This window comes from Pempheris klunzingeri, chromosome 17 (assembly GCF_042242105.1).
Source record: "Pempheris klunzingeri isolate RE-2024b chromosome 17, fPemKlu1.hap1, whole genome shotgun sequence".
NCBI classification, from domain to species: Eukaryota; Metazoa; Chordata; class Actinopteri; order Acropomatiformes; family Pempheridae; genus Pempheris; species Pempheris klunzingeri.
This window is the reverse complement of record NC_092028.1, coordinates 16150471-16172432: the sequence shown is the minus strand read 5'-3', so window position 1 is coordinate 16172432 and position 21962 is coordinate 16150471. Positions and strand designations below refer to the sequence as shown.

The following is a 21962-nucleotide window of genomic DNA, read 5'->3' as shown; positions in this document are numbered from 1 at the left end:
ACTGCTGCTCAGATAGGAACGCCTTTATGATCTGTACATTATTGACCCTCGTAATATAGGCTGCAAAGGCAGATAAGACAGAGGAGTGCCATCTGCCTGGAAAAGGCTTGGTGGACTATTTCTCGCTGCCATGAGCCTGAATATGAGCTCTATAACACAGAGTGGACTGCTTTAATGCACGAACACCGGTCGTATTTTGTGCGTTTTATTCTGATGATAAAATGCTTTATAGTGTAATTCTGTTGGAATAAGAGTGATTTTCAGAGGGTGCTTCATGTCATGACAGCACAGCAGCCACAAGGTGGAAGCAGATCTCTGTAAACACACCTGAGTGGTGTTTCAGGGTTTGATGACTGATTTCCAATCAGTCCGGAGAGCAGATTACCTGAAGGCAACTGTGAAATAACCAAGACTGACGCAGGATCAGTGGACAAAATGCAACTAAAAGGCTCTCTGCTCAAGCTGCTGATTGATCTTTAATGTTGCTGCTTTTTTCTTATTTGGTAAAGTGTGGTTAGTTTTTTTTTTGTCATGTTTCTTCAATTCAATTAGGGTCAGTAATTTATTTCTAACAATCAGCCCAATTTAACACTTTAACATGATTTTTTTTTTATACTAGTTTCTGCAAAACGTATGTGACTTTGCCATGACCATGACAGACAAAAGCTGAGTCAATGCTTTTTTTTTTTTTTTCTTGCTAAGGTATCACATGTCACCACTGAGCCAGGCAGCATTCAGCAGGGAAGTAAAGGCACTTCCTCCTTCCTACCACACTGGTTGCACTCAACGGTCAGCCCATTAGGAAGTCGTGGCAATGGAGCCTCAGGAGCGCGTCAGGGGCTGTTTCAGCTGATCCCTCCGCGTTTGGACAGCGACGACCAATGTCACCGAGTTTAAGCAGGAAAACCAGTGAGCTGTAGTGCGTAAAGCGGTCGGAGCGCAGCCTTTTGTGCCACAATGGCTGCGACGTAGCGCCACTTTTTGGACCCACGGTGGATGAACGACTGCGCTCTGAAGGCAAACTTTCACAGACTTGCAGGAGACGCAGAGGAGGAGAAAACATGAAGAAACAGTTCAATCGCATGAGGCAACTCGCCAACCAGACTGTTGGGAGGTGAGTGTTTATTATAATAACAACCACTGTTGCAAGTGGATGTCACACATTTACGCTCCAGCAGGTCGCTTTTCGTGATTTGTCTAAATTCAGTGTTGCTGCTGTTGTCAGCTGTCTCCTGTGTGAGTGTGTGTGTGTGTGTCCGAAGGGCTGGGCCACGTCTCTGCGTGACAAATACCTGGATACTTAATCTAGTTTGAGGGGAAGTAAAGCTGTTGAGTAATTTCAAAAAGAAACTAAACCTGTGTATTTGTCACATGTACATGGAGTTTGGAAACGTTGATGTTCAATAACATATCAGGTTTCCTTTGTATAAAATAGTAGAAATATTCTGGTATCTTTTTAAAGTCTCATCTGACCCAAACAAAGGGTATAAAGTCTAAAGATTTTCCTTTTGAAAGTAATTTAAAACTGAGAAAAGCAGCAAATTCTCACAATTGAACTGCTACACCACCAGAGAATATTAAGTATAATTAAATATTAAGCATTCTTCATGAAAAATCACATCAGTATCCTCCTACTATCTGAATGGGGACTGAGAGTTTTGTCTTTTCTGACCAACACACCACAGATTTTCATTTTAAAATTCATATAAACCATTAAATTCTCACAATTTAGCTGCTACAGAAGCAGCAAATATTTGACATTTTTCTCGATGGATTAACTAAAAACGATTACTTGATCATGAAAATAGTTTCAGGTTTGTTTGTCAGTCGACTAATTGATTAATTGACTAACTGTTTGAGCTCTAGTTAGATTAATTCATCCCTGTAACGCTCAGCGTACCTGAGGGCAGTGATTCTGGGCTCACACAGGCCTCGTTAGCTCCAGCAGTAACTGATGGACTGAGAGGTTTTCACTGTATAAGATCATAGTTTAGAGTTACTGTTATTTCTGCAGTTGTAGGTTAGGATGTGCACACAAACATGCATTTCCTGGTATGTGAAGAGACTGGCAGTTAGTACATACACACACTATATCTATACCATCTCCTCTCCCTTCATCTTGGCCCCCTTGGGGGTTTCCAGCCCTGTTCTCCATCAGCAGCCACCACTGGCACTGCGTCTCCAGTTATTACTGCATTAATGTCGTCTCCAGACGATGTCTCCTTATTGTGTCCTCAAAATGACTTTCCAACAGACAGCCTGCAGCCACTGGCCTCAGATTCCTCACATACATTCCTCCATACGTTGTGTAAGAGCAGTAAACCTCAACGGAGCAGAATGACAGCTCGCTCATTAAGAGGAAGAAGTGTTTGCGAGCACACGCCCACTGTGGATTACAGCTTGACAGAGTGTAACATGGCAGGAAATCCCTTTGGTGCTATTTGTACCACTGCATGATGAAAACAAAGTGGGAGATATGATGAGTGGTTGATATTAGCAGTACTGTGTTTAAAAGATGGCTAAGGTGAAACTATGCGGGCAGTGATCGACACAAGCAAACACATATCTGTGTATGCATAAAGAGAGGTCTTGTAATGAGACATGGTAGCATTGTTGCTATTTTTGCTCAATAAATGACTGGAAAAATAGTAATGGATTATCGCAATAGTTGCAGATTGTTTGTTTACTGAACAATTAATCGACTGATCTTTTCAGCTTTACATCAGTTTAATGACACACACACAAAGTATAAAATTACATTATCAAAAAAGTGTTGGTCCAGTTTAATTTTTGCTTTAACTGGGTTTAGAGGGGTCTACTTTAATTGTTGATGCCAAATTAAATGCTGATGAAGATGGACTTGAAGCTGATCGCTACTGTAGCACTAAGATGACTTTTTTTTTTTTTTATCTGTTTCACAAACCAGTGAATTGACCGTTTGTGATGATGTGGTTCTCTGTTTGGCTCAGGAAGAGCCAGGCCTGGAGCGTTTTTGTGGAGTAAGCATGTTTCTGTGGTTGTTGACGGGGACAGACAGAGTGGAGGGCCGGGGGACGTCACGCAGCTCAGGGGGGGTGTTTTTTTATAAAAGAGGAAGCCGGTGTCATTTGCATGCGATTTCAGAAGGAGGATGTACAGCTTGATTTGCATGTAGTTGTGTTGTGGTAAACGCATGCGGGGTAACTGTGTTTATGAATCTTTGCATACCTCTCTGCCTCAAACTCTTTTAACAAAACTTTGATTTGGGATGAAAACACAGGCGGTTAATTGTCATTTTCTCGCTGGCAATCAAAAGTCCATTCAAATAACACACAGTTACTGTTCTGCTCTTTCTGCCTTTCTGCTCCGTTTTTCTCCAGGTTTTCTTGCAGGCTCCAGCATTGTGGGAGTCTATTCTTGGAACAATAGCTGCTGCCGCCCAGAGCCAGAGCTGTACTCCAGTCAAATCAATGCTAATTCAATATTGATAGGAATCTAAAGATTGCTCATGTAGCTCTTTCTTTCAGAGGGCAGGCAGCGAAGCCTAATGTGTAATGCGATCATGTGTGTGGAGGTATTCTGGCTGCAGATCGTACCTCACCCCATCACAATCATTGTCGAGCTGTTAAAGAAACAAGCTGTGACTTTGTCATATACATAATTGGCTTATTTGCCATATCTGTCTGCATTAGTAATATATGAAAGTGATTTGGTCAAACCCATCTTATGTCCTCTGTTCGATGCATCAACTGGGAGTTTCCTCGTTGCCTGGATAAATCCCTCTGTTGCTCGGGGCGTGTTGCTCTGTATGTTAAAGAAATTAGCAAAAACATGTTAAATCAAGATGGAAAAGTCACAGTATGTCCTGAACAAGGCTGGGTCTTGCAAAATTCCCTTCAAAACAAAAAGATGCCAAAGCTCACAAAATTGAAATGTTATCTAAACACAAACAGTCAAACTATGCATTAATAAAATTGGCAGAGCTTTTATTTTAATCTGGCTCAGAAAATCAGCGAAGAAATGAGCAAGATTATGAATCTTGTGAAGCTGACATCTCAGAATTGTCACGTTTTGTCTGACCAGCAGAACAAAAGCCCAAAGATATTCTAGTTATTATCATAAAAGACCAAGAAAACGACTTAAATCAGTACATTTTTGCCTCAAAAAGTGCTTAACCAGTTAATTAATTATCAAAATATTTGCTGATTGATAAATAGTTTACAGTTTACAACACTTTTGCACTAGGTGGGGGCACATGTAACAAAAAGTAATGCGTAGAATCATGAAAAGACAAGAAACTCGTGGCTCATCATTGGTTTGCCACCTTTGACCAGTTGAAATTGGGAAAAAAAATCTGCTCATATTTCAGGCGTCAGTGAGGTAAGCCTGTATCTGTAGGGTGTAACTTACAACGGTATTAGGTAATAGCTCGTGTGTGGGAGAGGGTTAATTGATCCCTGCGAGATTTAAACCTATAGCGTGGGCCTGCTCTGGCAGAGGGAAGGAAGAGGTCTGTGGGGATGTGTGTGTCGATGTGATACGGTAATACTGGTGTATTTGTGAGATATTGACGAGGGGGAGTGATGAGCTCGCTTGCTGGTTTCACCAGCTCAGCAAGATTCAAAGCAAGAAGTAGAGAGCAGTGATTAGTCTCTGACATGAGCTGAAATCTGCTATGAGAGTTTCAGGTTGCATGTAAAGAAGTGTGTCTAATTACAGATATCAGGGAGGTGATTTGTACTTCATTTCCCAGCCCCTTACCTTAACCTTAACCTTACCCTTAACCTTAAAACCAAGTCTTAAAACCCTCAAACGGCCCTTTGAAGTTGTGAGGAGCGGCCAAAATGTCGTCATTTCCCAAACAATGTTCTCACTCTGCTGGTAAAATGCATGTTCTGGTCACAACACACACACACCTCCCCCTGTTGCCATAACAAACAAGGTGGGGATGACACAACAGGAAGTGTGTGTTCGGAGAGAGTGGAGGAATCCGACAGGTCCATCATGGAAAACAGCCACAGGCGTGAGTGATGTGCTCGTGCTTTTGTGGATTCGAGCGATTTCTGCACTGTGTAGCTTTGCTGCAGGCACAAACTGCAGACAGGTTGAGCTGGATAGACGGTTCAGCTTTAGTTTGATGGTCCTGTTTGCTGTGGGCTCACCAGTGCAGCAAGCTAGGTCTTGTTAACTTGAAATGCAACAGTATGACACTGCGTCGCGCTTTGCACCAGTACAGACGAGTGAGACGTGTCCAAACTGTCCATATCTTTAGGCATTTATTTCAAATAAGCTGCTTAAGGTGTGTCCCTGAACGTATGCCCCGAGATTGCATTCCATTTTATTTCTCTACTTGTCAGTATTTGACCTTTGGCTTCGTGTTTGTGTCTCCCTTAACAGGGCTGAGAAAACTGAGGTGCTGAGTGATGACCTCTTACAGGTGAGTATCATGTTCTTCTATCGCCGTTTGTGTACACCAGAGTGAGGCAGCTTCAAACTGTGCCAATTGTCACAGTGTTGACGGGATTAAGTAAACTCTTTGTTCAATAACAAGTTTATCTTATTTATGTTAATTATTGTATTTGAAATTCAAAATTTATAAGAAACATTATTATACAAATGCCAAGAAAGGTGTAAATAGAAAACACTTTTTATGCCTAAAGAGAAATAAGTACATTATGCGTAGTTTTTGTCACTCTGTAATGTGTTTTTTGTCAAAGCAAATTACTTTCAGCATATTATATATGAGACTGAACCACAAGCAGCTGTGTTGTTGCACCCTTTGCAGTTACAAGGTTAATGTAACTGTGGTTTATTACCACCCATATCCTGTTCATTGTCTAACCCACTTTATTCTAAACCATAACTCAGAATAAAAAAAACTTCTACACAAGTGAAATTCGGAAGTTATCAGAGGACTTAAAACTTCTCCTTAAAGTCTCTGTTAATGCCATCGTGCCTTTGCAGCTTGTAGATGCCAAGTCTGTCCGCAGTCTTGGAGTACAACTGCTGGCATTAAAACATTACTGGAGAGTCTTTCATTCAGTAATACCTCGCCAGCTCGGGTGTTTGGCACCGTAGCAGAAGTGCCTGATGGTTTTCCACTCAAGTCAAACCCTGGCAATGTTCTGTTATCTTGAAATCATACTGGATGTAGGCTGTGATCGTATGTGTGGTTGTGTATGTTGGGGGATGGGAGCACTCTGGGTAGTGAAGCTGTGAGATCACTGCTAGAAAAAAGAGGGTGAAGAAATACAAGAGGCTGAAAAAGACGGCGCATGTTTGCAGGAGAAAGAAGCTTTTGTGGAAAGAAAAATAAAGGTGAAGTGGAAAGCCTCTCGTTCAATCGTGGAAGTCAAAGGTTTATGGCATGCAGCAGTGAACTATGAACCCCGATGTGGTTCGCACACACAGTAACATAATCAAGCAGTGCAGGCTTGTTTTTTTTTTTTTTTTGCTTTAACAGTGGTAATAATTCAATTTAGTCATTATTATCCCCAAAAGCACAGATCCCAAACCGACCCAGCCCTTTCAGAGAATGCTTTCCCTCGTCTTTGGTCCTCGTCCTGAACGACGGGAGCTTTGTGCTGCGATAGACATTCCTTTAGCTCCAGCTCTCAGTGAGGAATGTGATTGTCAGGCGGTCAGCATAGTGGAAGTGGCTTGGATGTCTTTTAGCTTAACAACAACTTGAGCTCCAAGTAGCCCGTCAGTATCTGCGGTTTAGTGCAATCAATCAGGACTCAGCCAGCTCTCAGATATGCAGGCTGATTACAGTCATCTCTGTAAATACGTGCAGCTCACAGTTAACTGATTCGTAGACCGGTGAATCAGTATTGGCCTTTAATTTGATCACATTAGCTGGGAAAGTTCCTCCCATTTTCCAAACACGAGTAGAGAAAGAATAGTTTTTCCTTCCCCCCCCTCCTCACACTCCCCTCTCTGAACTAGTAATTTGACACTGTGATTTCCATGATGTCGTTGTAGTCTTTTCTTTTCCACTTTTCCATAGCCCGTTGCATTGGCTAAGGCATTTATCTTGTTTGGACAAGTCCTGCCTCTGCGGGAGAGTTGAGGAGGCTCTCAGACCCGCCTGGCCTCACACAGGAGAGAGTGAGTCAGGCAGAAACTGGTCCCATATAGCAGCATTTGAATACAACTTACAATACATAATGGTGTGTTACTCATATCTGATGCTGCAGGTATCTGTCAGATAACCAGGTAGTGAGCCAAACGGACGGCCTTAGTTTCTTTATCGGTGAAAACCACTTGCTGGCTTGCTGAACGTAAAATAAGCAGCCACTCTCATGTCTGCATGCTGAATATTTAGTAACAGCCAAATGGTTAGCTTAGCTCAAAAAAAGTTTGATTTCCGGGGCATAAAAGTACCCGGATCTTTGGGCATTGTTGGGCCCATGGCCAAGCTGGCTAGCCCTTTGCTATAATGAATGGGAATAAAATTATTTAATCGTGAGGCTTTTCCAGACTTTCGAAATGTTATCTGTCAGAATGGATCAAATTCTGATGGTGAAATGAGTCATTTTGCAGGAGTAGTGACAAATATATTCATCTGCTGATTTCCAGACTCTTTCACATTGTGAGTCTGTGGGAAAAAAATGTTGGGCCCAATGGCATCACGTGATGCACGCCATTGTTGTAATTACACGGTTTGGCCACTATGTAAAGTTGACTTGGCGCACAGTCTTTGTGCTAAACTACACTTAGAATGCATGAGAATGGTTGGAAATGGTCAGAAACATTAGAGTGGTGTCAATTTTCTCTCTCTAGACAAGAAGGAGAATAAGCGTGTCAAGCTACACTTTTTAAATAAACAAGGCTGTTGTTTCATATGAATCCTGCTTCCGCTTTGTCATCATCTAAGCAGACAGTTCGCCATCCTGCCAACAAGGTCAGCCAGCCCATCAGTTCACCAGCCCCAAGCCAGAAAACAAAAACTGTGTCCACCCGCCCGGTTCCTCTGTGACTCACTAAACGCTTCACATTTTCTGCTGTGGCAGGTCAGAGGTCGTCAGCTCGCTCTGTTCATTGCTTTCTGGAAAAAAAAAAGATGGCAGTAACAGGCCGGTAAACCTTTGGACAGCTTTACAGCTGGAGAGGCAGGCGGAAGGGAATGTCTCTGTCCTGTTAATCGTCAAAGTGTGTGTGCTTGTCTGTGCCTGTGAGCAGGGGGCTTTCCTGCTTTTTTTTTTTTTTTTTGTCTTCAACTCCATGACTTCAGTTTTTCAGGGTGTTTCACTGTGTGTTTCCAGAATTGAGTCTCTCCCTGAGGACGGGTCTCTTCTTGTGAGCACAGTAAAGCTTGCTGCACGAGATGTGAGACTGGCTAATTGAAGGTTAAGATCACCAGACTTCTTTTTTAATGAGTTCTTATGTTAAAAGGAGGTTCTTAGTGTCATATATGAGGAGGTTACTTATAGAAATATGGGTAAACTTTGAGACATATTACACAAAACAAACTGCAATTCGATATCAGAGACATGATATTTTGTATTTTCGGTGTGTGTCCTGAGGGCCTTTTGGTGTACACTTACGGAAACACTTTTCCATCGGCAGAGACAATGCAATCGCTGAGTGTATCCAGACTAACCGCCCACACTGCAGTCACTCAGGGCCCTTTCTTTCCTTCTTGGCGACAAGCTTTTGGAGGTCTGGATCCAATGGAGCCGCCAGATAGAGCTAGACTTCCATGCATTAATCAGCTGAATGGTGAACAAATCAATTGGATCCAGATGAGAAAGCCAAGTCCAGCTGTGGTCTGGCACGGAGCAACAGCTGCAGGAAAGAGGGAGGAGAGAGTGAAGGGAAGAAGGGGGAGGAAGAGCGCTTGTGAGTGACGGAGAGCCCGACATGCTGTACAGAGAACGGCAAATTAGTGAGGCTGAAAAGTCAAGGAAGAGGAGTGAGAGCAACATGGGGACCTGGCAGATGTAGTGACACGGCAGGAAGAGGAAGTGAATACTTAAATGACAGACAGCTAGTTGGCTGCAGAATCAGCATGTCTCTAACGCTACAGTTACAGTTTTAGCTTCAGTTTAAAATTGTGAACTTAATTTAAGTACACAACAGTAAATTTAATTAACTACAGCTTGGTTTTAATGACCATGCTGGTGTGTGTGTTTTTCATACGTTAGCAGCTCAACTATACATTTACTGTTTTTGCTGACCATTTTCCAAAGCATACCATAGACATTAGGTGCTTTAACCCCACCTTCCTTTCAGCCACTGGCTTCAGTCCTTTTCAGTAACAGAGAAATCAACTAATGTCACATGGTCATTAAATTAAGAGCAGGTGGTGCATTCAGGGACAATAGGAGATCAAAGAGTTGGATTCTGTGACTGCCCTTAGGACTGATAGTTTTTCACAGCAGACATTTTGACTCGGCCTCGTAGGAAAAGCACCGGTGTTACATTAACGATGGCTCTGTAACAGCAAGCCATGACAGTGAGCCAGCATGCACAGAACTATAGCAGCTAAATGGAATTCAGCCATCATTCATTTGATTATTTACACCTGTGCTTTCCCTACTGCGACAAGCCAAAATGTTCTCTGTGGAAAAGTCTTGTGCCTGGTTTTCTTGCAGGTTTGTGTAATTGGTAACTGGAGAGAGGAGGCCCTGGGCCCAGGGCTCCCAGTCACTCCTCTCAGAGAGACTCTCTCCATGTGTTTTTCTTGCTTTTTCCCCACTAACACTGATACATTGTGTTTCCCGATTAGTCACTCACTTACACCACCGACTTAACTGCCATTCATGCATCATCTGTTTTTGGAATTTATTTTATGTTTTGTAAAACAAATTAGTGTATTTTGCACTTTGGAATTTATTTTTGAGCTCTTAGATATAGTGTTTTTTAGCAGTTATACCCCTTTTTTTATTGGGCCATTGTGGGCAACTCAGTTAACAAGACTTGTTTACGACAGTGTTGGATTTCTTTTTCCCAAACGTTTGATATCTCAGCTGTGGTGAAGCAGCTTGTTTTTGTATTGTTGGATTGTCCAAAGCAGACTCATGTGGTTCCTCTTTCTATAAACAGCTTCTCAAATGATTTTCCATAAATTACACGACATCATGTATTGACATTGCAATCTAATATAACACATACAGCGATAGTGGACAATTTGCCCGTTCCTATTGGATTGTTCATTAATGCAACATCAAATTTTTAGCTGCATTATCGTGTGATGATAATACAACTTTCAATTAATTTTACTATTAATTAATAGTAACTGTGAAGGATTAACTATATCACCAATGTTTCATGTAAGGATGCACTGATCAGCTGTATCTAAATTGGCCTCAATAGTAACATTATTAAGCAGATTGGGTATCTGTGTCAATGACACTACATTATAAAATTCTAATTAAATCAAAAATAAATAAATAAAATTTAGGTTTCAGCCACATTTATATGGTCACAGCAATCCCTTGTTTGTATTATTTTTATGTGCAGTATTTACATTTATGTAAGTATTTACATGTATTTATTTATTTCAGTGAGGAAGCTGTTACACAGAGTTTAAATTTCAGGAAAAGCGAGCAAATGCTTTTGGATGAGTATTCATATTTCCAGATACACCGTGTGACACTTCAATAAATAACTGGTTATGAAGCATAACCAGTAAATCACCTCAGGCCTGCAGTCAGAATGATTCATCCGTCCTTGACAATATCTCTACATGGTGCTTTCTCTGTTCCCTGACGACCACAATCCATCATTCGGTGTTTCTTATCTGCCTTAAGTCCTTCCAACCGGCTGTCAGTGCTGATTCCTGCTGTAACGCTGCACGCCGAGCGAGACCAACAGCATCGACGTCCTCCATCAACTTTCAAGAACAAGAGCAGGATGGAAAGTTTAGAAATGGGTGTGCGCTAGTGCTGCTCCTGTGTTGTGATTCGTAGCTCTCAATCTGGGCTGTTGAACAGGAAAATGTGCGCTGAGAAGATGAAACTGTCATTACGCAGGGAGACAAGATTCCTTCGTCCTGCTCTCCTCACAGTAGCTGTTTCGCTTGTCCTGATTTTGATGCCGCTTTCTAACTTTTTGTGTCTTTGTGCGCACGCACGCAGATCGAGAGACGGATGGAGTTTGTGCGCTTGGTGTCGCACAACACGTACAAGAGGCTGGTGTCCTGTCTGCAGGGTCAACTGGGCACAGACACGGAGAAGAGACACGTAAGAAGCACCCGACTTCTCAGAGTCACCCTCTGCTTTTACTGTTCGTTCACTCAGCAGCTCGCTACTCTAATCTTATCTAATCACATTTTATTACCTCAGCATGTTAGCAACAGGCTACAAACTCAGGCTCCCCATGTAGAGCTTTTCCATTTTGCTGTAAGAGAATCCTGGTTTAGCATGTGGCTCATAAGGGTGAATCACTGTGACTCTGTTGTCAGGATTTGCAAGGAGCTGCTATCTTGTGCTATGAACACATTGCATCTCCTCTTATGTAACACGTTGATATGAGAGAGACTCAGGAGAAAAATATTCAGCTCTGGCCTCCTGCCAGCTACACTAGAGCTGCATAACAGAGCTATCTCAGGCATACACACAATAAAACTGACAAATCTCAGAGGGAATCGGCGTTACACGGTATATACTTTGTCTTGCTTTGTATATTACTTTTTCACGACTGCAGCTACTCATTGGCTTATCTTTCGGCTGTTTGCTCACCACACATTTGTAAGCAGGCTACACTTCTTTTGCTGGTCTGTTTGCAGAAAAAGTTGCCCCTGACGACGCTGTCCCAGGCCATGCAGGAGGGAGGCATTCAGCTGGGAGACGAGAGTCTGATTGGGTGAGATGTGGAAGCTAACTACAAGATTTATTACCTGCAAGACCAGTTTCAGGAGCATTTGAGACGTCTGTCCGTCCGTCTCAAATATGAATACCGTTGATCTTAACGAACCAAAATGCAATATTATATGTAATTATTTTAGGGAAAGGGTCGTGAAGGGTCTATTAAGGGGTTAGGGTTAGGGTGTAGTGTATTTGTGTGCATTTTGTTTTCTTATACTTTAACATTTTTCTCGCTGTGAGAGAAGTAGTGATGATGGTCATATTTGTATACATCCCTGTGTGCATGTGCATGAGCAGCAAAATGATGGAAGTGTGTGGGGATGCGGAGACCAGGCTAGCGACTGAACTGATGCAGCATGAAGTCCAGATCGAGAGAGACATCCTAGATCCTCTCAACCAACTGGCAGAGGTAAAAAAAAAACAAAAAAAAACGCAGCCCTCCTCACACTGTATCACTTATGACCTGTGTGTGTCTTTATTTAAGTAGTACTTTTATGGCCTTTGGCATCTTTTTGTGTTATATTACCATTCAGCATGATTCATTTTGGCAAAATGTTCTCACTGTAGAGGTGCTGTCCTGACTCAGTGCTGACTATAATAAAGTGCACGTGCGCTCATGCTGTACTCATGATCCTCACTGCTTCTCTCACAGGTAGAGATTCCCAATATACTAAAGCAGAGAAAACAACTCGCCAAACTGGTTCTGGACTATGACTCTGCCAAGACGAGGTACACGGAATAAAAGTCTGAATTTTGTGCTGAATAAAAGTTCTAATTAGCCCCATTATTTAAAACTATTAACTTTAATTGCACAATTTTTTTTGCATGTTTAATATCTTGAAAGTGTGACTGTAGCTCTTGCATGATGTAATGTGAACATGAACAAGAGTTTGCTTAGTAAGAAAGTACATGTTTTAAATAAAATGTGCTCATGCTTACTGTAGATGAGTGTCTAACCGCGGTCTTGTCCTGCAGGTGGTATCAGGCAACAAAGTCCAACAACCAGGCTATGGCAGCGAAGGTGGATTCGCTCAAGGACGAGATGGAGGAGGCTCTCAACAAAGTAGAAATATGCAAGGTAGAATCTCTCTTTCAGTTCGCAGTTTTTTGTTTTATTACTCATACAATTTGTGCGTTGGCCACACGATGGTACAACACTTTGCCAATCACTGTGGCTCAGGTATGCAGTATATACAGTCCAGCCAGGGCCTCCTCATCATGTTAGGATCATATCTTATGAAATCGCTGAACAAAGGAGGCCTTGTAACAGGAGTGGACCAGGAACAAACATGCTATGCACATTATTAAGACCATGTAATTAAAGGTCATTGCTTTGTCATCTGGAGTTCATCTGCGTCTGAATTAAAAGGTTTAAGGTTGCCATAATATTTTTGCCATGTATGGAAATATGTATTTTCTCATCCTACAGGACCAGCTTTCTGCAGACTTGTACAACTTTGCTTCCAAAGAGGGAGATTATGCACGCTATTATGTCATGGTGGGTGCAGTTCAGTCTAGTGTAAATGGCCCAGAATCAAAATGGAAATGCGATGCAGATTTGACCCATTCCACTTTAACTGTGTTATTTGGCAAAGCCTTGTGAATGCCTGCTTCTCTGTATGCCAAAACCTTGTACAAACAACTTGTGTTTATGTTTTTGCATGTATACCAGTTATTAGAGGCCCAGGCAGACTACCACAGGAGGTCTCTGGCAGCTCTGGAGGCAGCTATACCGACTATCCAAATGCAGCAAGGTGAGCAGCATTAAATCTGGAAGCAATTTAAAAAAAAAAAACAACCTTTGCACCTTTTCAGTTCCTCGTGAAATTACGGTATAGTATTAGATCTGGCAGCCGTAGTTGCTTTTTACATGTATGCATGTGCATGAAAAAGACTTCAGACAGGGAAAGTATCACTGTGACAGCGAGGCAGTGGGGTGACAGGAGAGATTACACCTAGCAATACATTTTTGTTTTAAACAATCCATCCATGCAATTCCAACTAATACTACAACTCACACACCATAACCTTTATAACTCTATATAAGCCACGTTCACTGTCAATTATAGAGGAGTATAGAAAAGAGTAGAAAATAAATGTTGTTTGAAAAATAGCGTACAAACACTGACCTCTCTTCTAGACTCCTGGATGGAGAAGCCGGCGTTCGGCACGGCTCTGGAGGAGCACCTGAAGAGGAGTAACCGTGAGATCGCTCTGCCCATCGAGGCCTGCGTCATGATGCTGCTGGAGACCGGCATGAAGGAGGAGGTATGATGGCTGGGGAGAAAGAGAACCCTTGGTTTAGGATTAATAAACCAAAATTCCTGACATAAATTTGTCCTCATTAAACACCACTCTGTTGCTGCTGGACGTAGAGATGTGGGTTATGTGGACTGCTCTCTTGAAATGACGGCACGTACAGTCTGGAAACATTTGTGGCCAACTTGTGGTCAGTTAGCCTTGAGGCTGCGGGAATAAGCACTGTGTGTGTATGTGTGTGTGCTTAGGCATCTGTTATCCATTAGCATGTTCACTATAACACTCTTGAGATTTAACCATATCACTAAACTCACCAAGGAGGACAATTTAAGACATTTTGTTAACGGAAACAAAACTGTCTGTCTGTTTGTTACTCATCCTGAAAGAACCACATTTCCTTCGACTTTCTCTGTCCTTTGGTGGATGTTACACTTTATATGCTTTACTTCTCCTTTCCGGATACCGACCCAGACACACTTCTTGAATTTTAGGATTGAAACCAGTCACCTGTACCTTTCGAAAAGTCACTGTTCAGTCATCTTGTTTACGTTTTCCTCACAGGGTCTCTTCAGAATAGCCGCCGGAGCTTCCAAACTGAAGAAGCTAAAAGCAGCGCTGGACTGCTCCACCTCGCAGCTCGAGGAGTTCTACTCTGATCCCCACGCCGTCGCTGGTACAGCCTCCTCTACAAATCCACAAAAAGTGAAACCATCTGGTCCAGATCATTTTCTCAGAGCTTTTTCTCTTCATACACAGGAGCCCTGAAGTCCTATCTCAGGGAACTTCCTGAACCTCTAATGAGTTTTGGCCTGTACGACGAGTGGATACAGGCCTCCAAGTAAGAAGACACACAGACATTACTCCTTTTAATATCCTGTAAAACACACTCACTCTAATAAGCATCAAGCACGTGCCTTCAGTAGTGTTTGCTGCTTTAGATGTTCTGGCACTTATGCAACCAGCAAATATTTTGTGCCTGTGTGATTTCAGTGTTTCCGACTCTGACAAGAGGCTTCAGGCCTTGTGGGTGACATGTGACCGTTTGCCAAAGACTCACAAGGCAAACTTCAGGTAAGTGCATCACTACATCGGTACAGAACTGAATGTATGTTCTGTTTTTCGCTTTCTTAATTGATACAGCAGATTTCTTACAAGCCGTAAAATAAGACGCTCAGAAGTCATTTCGGTGCCATATGAGACGTCTCACTGGAGCACTCACTTCTGCTTAGAGTGACCACAAGTAGTCCCAAGATAAAGCTGAGAAAAGGGAACAAAAATGAAGAGATGTTTTAGTTTCTTCTCCCTTTTTTTTTTTTTTTACTACTTCAGGCATCTAAAAAATCTTTCAAACATAACAGTTTGAGAGGGGAAAAAGTACTGTGGTTGAGCTTGTCACAACAACGTCTGCACTAAGGCCATCGCTTGTTTTATGGGGTCACGATACCAAAAGCTTGGCAGCCACTTGAAAACAGCTGCAGGAGCTTAGAGGTTTTGAAAGCAATCAGAGTCTGTGTTTCAGGTATCTGGTGAAGTTTCTGGCCAAATTGGCTCAGGACAGCGATGTTAATAAGATGACTCCCAGCAACATCGCCATAGTGCTGGGGCCCAACCTGCTCTGGGCAAAGACTGAGGGGTAAGACCTCTGTGATCTGCTACCTCATATTTACGTTACCTTTCTGAGTACGAGGTGAAGCTGAGGTTGATGAAGCGTCCTCGTCTGTCCCTGGTTGTTCTCAGGACGCTGGCAGAGATGGCAGCAGCTACATCTGTCCACGTGGTCGCCATCATCGAGCCCATTATCCAGCACGCTGATTGGTTCTTCCCTGACGGTAAAACATCGCCGTTTGTTGTTTATTGCAATAGTTCTTGAAAGGTAACGAATTGGCAGTGTCTCTTGAATGTTGTCTGGTGATGTACTAATACCATATGAAGGTGTTTGTTTTTATTTGCTGAAATGTAAAGCTATGGGCTAAATGCTAACGCCAGCATGCACACATGCTCACAATGACAATGGCATACTGATGACTAACAGGTATAATGGTGATGCTAACATTTGCAAATCAGCACAAAATACAAACACACAATCATCATTGGGAGGACATGAATGTGTGTGACAAACAATATAATTATTGAACATCACAGACTCATTTTTTAGAATAAGAAGATCATCTTTACCACCTTTTTGTAATTTTCATTAATATTTGGTTCCTGCCTTCTTCTCTCCAGAGGTGGACTTCAACGTGTCGGGCATGTTCGCCATGCCCACCCACCCAGCCACCCCGGCCACCCCAGAACCTGAACCCGGACTGGAGAGGAAACGCCCCGGCAGCCTGGTGGGGCAGGACGGGGACAGTCACACGCCCCGTAAAGACAGGTACCTGTCTCGCCCCAACCTCAGCCTCAGCCTGCCCCTGACCCTCCCATCCCGTCCCAAGACACTGAGCAGGCAGGAGTCGCGGGGCCCGGTCGTGTCGGCCCTCTATGTAGTGGCCAACGAGTCCATCACAGTCACTGAAACGCCCACTGAAGAGCTGCCCAGCCCAGACTTCAAAGCTGTGCCGTAGTCCAGTGTAGCGCCCATGAATCCAGTTCCTGATAAGTAAAAGAAGGGAATGGTGTTCTGTGTGATTTTCTATTATGTTTAGGTGATTTTAACACAAGCTAATCAGTTGTGTTTTCCTCAAGGTTGGTACTGAAATGATGAAAAAGCAGTTTTCTTTCAGATGTTAACAAAAAAACATTTTTCAGTATCATTGCGATACAATTTTTGTCTGGAGTTCTAATTCTTGTGTTTTACTCTTGTGTACTCTTGTGTTATCTCCTTTGTTTCCTATTAAAGCTTAGGTCTCACTGTAGGTTGCTGGTTTTATGTTTTGTGTGGGCTTCCTCTGTTGCATTTCCTTTGTACGGTGTGGCATCTGTCTCTTCTGTCCCTGCAGAGATGTCGCAGTTCCAAGTCGCTCTATTTAAAAGGTCACATCATGTGGTTTTATGTCCTTTGGACTCTTAACTGGTTTCACTCAAAGGAAGTGGCGTCTCTTTCTGTCACCATCTCTCTGTCTGTCTCTGCGCTCACTGTTTTTCTCTCTCCCTCAGTTTCTTGGCCTTTCATTCTGTCTGACGGCGTGTGGTTTGCCCTCCTGAACTCTCTCCCCTCTCCCCCCCTCCCTAGCACCGTTAACAAACAACCGGAGCCCACTCCACGTAGAGCCAGCGCTGTAAATAGAAAGCACCCACAGCTAACCTCACCCACCTTCCAACCCCCTCTGCCCCCTCTGGAAGCCGGGGGTCCTGCCCCGCCTGATCCCCAGCCCCAGGCTTCATCCCCGGCTACAGAGGCGGAGCAGCCCGGCCTGAGCGGCGGCGGTGGTGGTGGTGGTGTTGGTAGTGGTGGTCTGGGTGGTGGGGTCCAGGTAGCCACAGTGCAACCTCAGGTTGTAACCCAGCTCAGCACAGAGGAGAGCAGGTAAGGAGGAGCGAGCTGAGGTAGCAACAGTACTGCTCGCAGCCAATCAGCCAATCCGGAGCTCACCCACCCTTTGTGTTTGTCATGTGTTTGTTTGATCTTTGAGTTCCCATATTGGAGTCATAAAACAGGAAATCATAAGAATAACAATGTCTATTACGTCCACAGCTTTTAATTTGGCTTTATTTTTAACAAATTAAGAATGTAACGCAGCAAAATCCTGTGATGCTTTGTTTACAGGCAGCTTTTATCCTCCCTCCTGCTTGTTGTGATGATTGATCAAACTCAGTCTGTTTTGAAAATGGACTCCCCTTTCTCCTTGCCTGCCCACCCGTCTGTCTGAGTGACTGCTTTGTGGCGATGTCTGATCTTGCATGTAACACATTACTGAGCAAACCTTTTTCTGATTTTTGCATCCTCTTCTCGACACTTTACTTATAGCAGAGTTATTCCTCATGTAATAACCTTCATCTAGTGTAATTATCCCTTGAATGGAAATCTGTGCAATCTGTTTTATGTATTATATGCATGAGTTCTTGCACCGATGCACATCCTTGTTAAATGCAAAGCAAAGATGACGTGTTGATGGATTAACATTTGGATTTGTTGTATTTCCACAGCCCAGCCCGTGAGCTCACGTCCACCCCTCCTCCCCAGAGGAATGGTTCAGTACATCTTACAGTAGGAACCCCCCACTCTCAGGGTGGATCCAGGGGGCCTAGTCCGCACATGGTTCGCAGAGGTAAAAGAGTGACCATTCCTATTCTGATTATTTAGTATTGTGCCATTAATATAGTTAATATTGAGTTTTTCTCTAAAGGCACCAAGAAGCAGGCCCCGGCTCCACCCAAACAGGCCAGCCCCTTTGCCCAGACCCCCGGCTCTCCTCATTACCCACCCATCACCCCCCGACGCCACCCCAGCAAAGACAGCCTAATCCACGCCCCGAGCCACCCTCCTCCGCAGCCTCCTCAAGCCCACCAGGCCCAAGGGGAGTCAGATCCCTCTCCCCCCAGCACCCCCACCCCTCCTGACACTCCACCTCACGATAGATTGCAGTCCAACCCGCTGTCTTTTCACCACTCTGGGTCCCTCCCACGCCCCTCCAGGCCGGCTCCCAGGCCACGACCTCGACCCAGCATGCCGCCGCCCCCACAACCTGCAGCAAATGAGCATGGTAATGACATGTGCAGCTCTGGCTCCAAGATTATAACAGGTAAACAGTCTGTTCCCTCTTTCTCAGTGTTTCTATTATAAAACATTATATAAGAAATGGTGGGGAATATAATGATATTTAAATAGCACCAGCAATGCATACAAAGATAACCGTAGATTTAAGAAAATAAGAGCACGGAGAGTTTAATAATATTTCAGGGTACTTGTACTTTAACAAAGCATGACTCTGTGTGTATGTGTGTGTTTGTGTACAACATGTGTACTGTATGATCAAGTTTTCTTTTTCAGTGGAAACTCTCATCTAGCTCCAAATAGAGCAGTGTCTTTGATCAGGCCACTTCTGCAGTGCTGTGGCGCACAGATGAAAGACACTGATATATATACTGTATATATATATTCATATCATTTATTAAAGTTAAATGTAGCAGCACTAAAATAAAAAAAAGTAACAAGTTACAAAAGTAATTTACTCAAAATCCTGCTGAAGTAAAAGTACAGACATAAAATCAGAAAAATGAACTTCAAGTATCAAATGTGAGAACACTCATTATGTGATTGTAATATATCATAGATGCAATCATGTTTAAGTGCAATATTAATGTTGTAGCTTTATATACCATGGAGCTGTTTGTACAGTTTATCATATTTAATAACCTCATGTATTTAGAATGTAAAATCATCAGTAACTATTCAGCAATTAAATATTTAAGTTATATATTATAACTTCAAAATTTTACAAAAATAAAAGTTCAAAAGCATCAAAATATACTTAAAGTACCAAAAGTTTGCAAAATGGGAAGTTTCAGTATATTATTGGATTATAATTATCGATGCATTAATGTGCACATCACTTTAACGATGCAGCTGGTAAAAGTGGAGCTAAGAATAAATAGTTCACTGTTTGAGAAACTCTTGCTGCGTTTTGAACCACAGTGCATGAAACATCAACAAATACATGTGTTCAGTGATGTGTAGCGTAGTTTAAAATGGTTTCTGTGTGTAGGCGTCGCAGCGACGATGAACTCACTCGATGGCTGTCTGCTGATAGCGTATACTGGGTGATTTCAGCTTCTCTCAGGGCATTACTCTATGTAGCTGTCTGGCTTTTGGTGTCACTGTGTCATAGTGCCTCACTAAATGTAACTGTGGTGATCTTGATGCATGACAGGAAATGTGTAAATATTGCAGATGTCTGAGCTACTGGCCTGCCTGTAAGATGAGCTTTGCAAGGCAGGTAATGGTAAGAATCTGACTGGCTGATGCCTTGGCCTTGCTTCTGCATCCACTGCATGTGTGTCTGTGTGGGGAAACAAAGATTGTTTGCTCCTTTTTAGTGTGTCTCAACACATACTGTATACATATATTTTATGTATATTAGTATGCATTTGTCCTGCACTTTAACCCTGCTGTGCAACAAAACTAACATGCTTGTGATGCTGAGGTTGAATGGTTGAATGCTATTAGTTTTCTGTGATAACTAACATGCCTTTAAACTGACTGTGTGCTGATATTCTGTATGTGCACTTCAGCAGATCTATGAAGGAAATTTGTCGCATTTAAAAGTTAAAACACCAAGGATTCCCATCAATTACTGCCTAAAAATGAGTTAACTGGTACTATATATGTACTACATTAACTAGATTTAACAGAAAGATAAATCCTTGGTGTCTTACAGAGTGTGTAAACGTGGTGTGTGCAGTGTCCATTTTGAAACTGTGTGTTATTTTGCTTCTAGACTGATTTATTTGCCTGTCCTCTGTACAGACGGAAGCCTGTTCCTAAAGGGGATTGGGCGAGCCTTCATCCCTGAGGTGATTGCGGACCAACAAGGGGAGAGCTCTGCTGGTCAAGAGCCCGCCGCCACCCCAACCCCACCCCTAGACCCTCAGGTCCACTCAGAGAGCACCGCTCTGTGAGAGGAAAAAAAAGAGGAGTCGTCATCGAAATCCTCCTTCAGCTGGTCCACGAAATGGATTTGAATGTTTTAGAATCAAATACATATCAGAGAGGTAACTCAAATACATTGGTTCACTCCAGCTCCACTCACATGATACCAGACTGCTTTCTGGGAGGAAAAATGGCTGCCTTTTCTCCTGTTTTCCTGTGACTCAAACCAGAAACCTCATTTTACAGCGGTGGTGTCAACCACAAAACTCTGGTCCCACTATTACTTCATATCAAAGTCCCGTTGTTCTGCAAACTGCTGAGTATTTTGAGAGTGGACTGCAGAGCCTTGTTAGACTCAAGGCTAAGGGGGCTTAAATATATAACCTGAACACACAGCAGCTGAACCCAAAGAGTGCTAAGCTTTCAAAGCCTCCTCTTCTCTCCTGCTTCTTTTTAAAATGTTGTTAGCATTACTGTAGGTTCAGTGCTATGAATGTTTTAGGAGTCAGAGATCTGTGAATCTGGCTTTAGCAGCAGGTCAGACCCAATGACCAGTATTTTTTTTTTTTTTTTTATCAAGCAGCACAGCTGCGTGGCAATGTGAGTGTTATCCAGCCACTGATGATCTATTTATCATGAAAGACGATCACATTCTGCCATTTTTCTTTATCATTTTCCAATTTGTCAGTTTCATCTGGCTAAATGTGACATTCAGCTGAGAAGGGCTTTTCAGTAATCACCACACACACTTAAACACAGCACTAAACCTGTTAGTGTAAAGGACCAAAGACGTGGATATGGGCCAAAGGAAATTTAATGAAAATTTAGAGCTGCTTGGCTTCTATTGTGGTTGTTAATGACCAAATATTTTGGCAAGAGTGCAATATAAAATGCAGTTGTCTTCCATTGGTGTCTCCACAGCGCACATGCTGTAATTTTTGGATTTCAGGTAGTTTTCCTTCCACAGTAGTAAGATAGGATTATTTTTTTCCATCTGAATTTTATTTGATTTCAACTGACCTGATTTACCAAGCTCAACATTAGTTTGGTGCTCACAGATTAGTTTACCATTAAAAGGGATTTTTTTTTTTTTCTAACAAATTGATTGTGATAACTGAACTCCATTCATAGCTTGTAACTGATCACTCCCACTCCAGCTCAAAGCTATGAACAAATACAGCCAAATAATTACATTTTTCTTTGTGTATAATTTTTACTACGGCTGACGATTTTTACCTTGTTGGGGTGTTTTTTTTTTTCCAGCTCTTTGATTGTTTTATTTTTTAATTTCTTCTCAGCATTTTAATGTTGGCTTTTCTGCCCATTATGCATCATACAATGCATCATTACTCTTAATAATTAAAGATTGTTCAACATTTTAC

At 42.5% G+C, this 21962-nt stretch overlaps 1 protein-coding gene across 5 annotated transcripts; it reads left to right on the top strand.

The window, feature by feature from the left end:
- The first annotated feature begins 812 nt into the window (after positions 1-812).
- Positions 813-21961, top strand: arhgap17b (Rho GTPase activating protein 17b). Of its 5 annotated transcripts, none has more exons than XM_070848484.1 (21): positions 813-1114; positions 5377-5416; positions 11064-11168; positions 11714-11790; positions 12090-12201; positions 12445-12521; positions 12768-12870; positions 13222-13290; positions 13465-13546; positions 13933-14060; positions 14613-14724; positions 14808-14889; positions 15042-15122; positions 15571-15684; positions 15789-15880; positions 16278-16425; positions 17224-17517; positions 18138-18259; positions 18338-18733; positions 19882-19933; positions 20458-20582. In XM_070848484.1, the coding sequence occupies exons 1-20, from the start codon at positions 1062-1064 to the stop codon at positions 19887-19889; spliced, it is 2295 nt and encodes a 764-aa protein (XP_070704585.1). In that variant the 5' UTR covers positions 813-1061; the 3' UTR covers positions 19890-19933; positions 20458-20582. The 5 variants fall into 5 exon arrangements, with proteins under 5 accessions (XP_070704585.1, XP_070704586.1, XP_070704583.1 ...); XM_070848485.1 differs by having other exon boundaries at positions 19882-19927; positions 20458-20576; XM_070848482.1 differs by lacking the exon at positions 19882-19933 and having other exon boundaries at positions 20458-21961.
- Position 21962: the final 1 nt, after the last annotated feature.

Bases quoted from the DNA above. Each gene is read 5' to 3' on its own strand.
- arhgap17b (XM_070848482.1), top strand. From the start codon at position 1,062: ATGAAGAAACAGTTCAATCGCATGAGGCAACTCGCCAACCAGACTGTT. The intron at 11,791-12,089 runs GTGAGATGTGGA...GTGCATGAGCAG, and splicing joins GGAGACGAGAGTCTGATTGG to CAAAATGATGGAAGTGTGTG. The intron at 13,547-13,932 runs GTGAGCAGCATT...CCTCTCTTCTAG, and splicing joins GACTATCCAAATGCAGCAAG to ACTCCTGGATGGAGAAGCCG.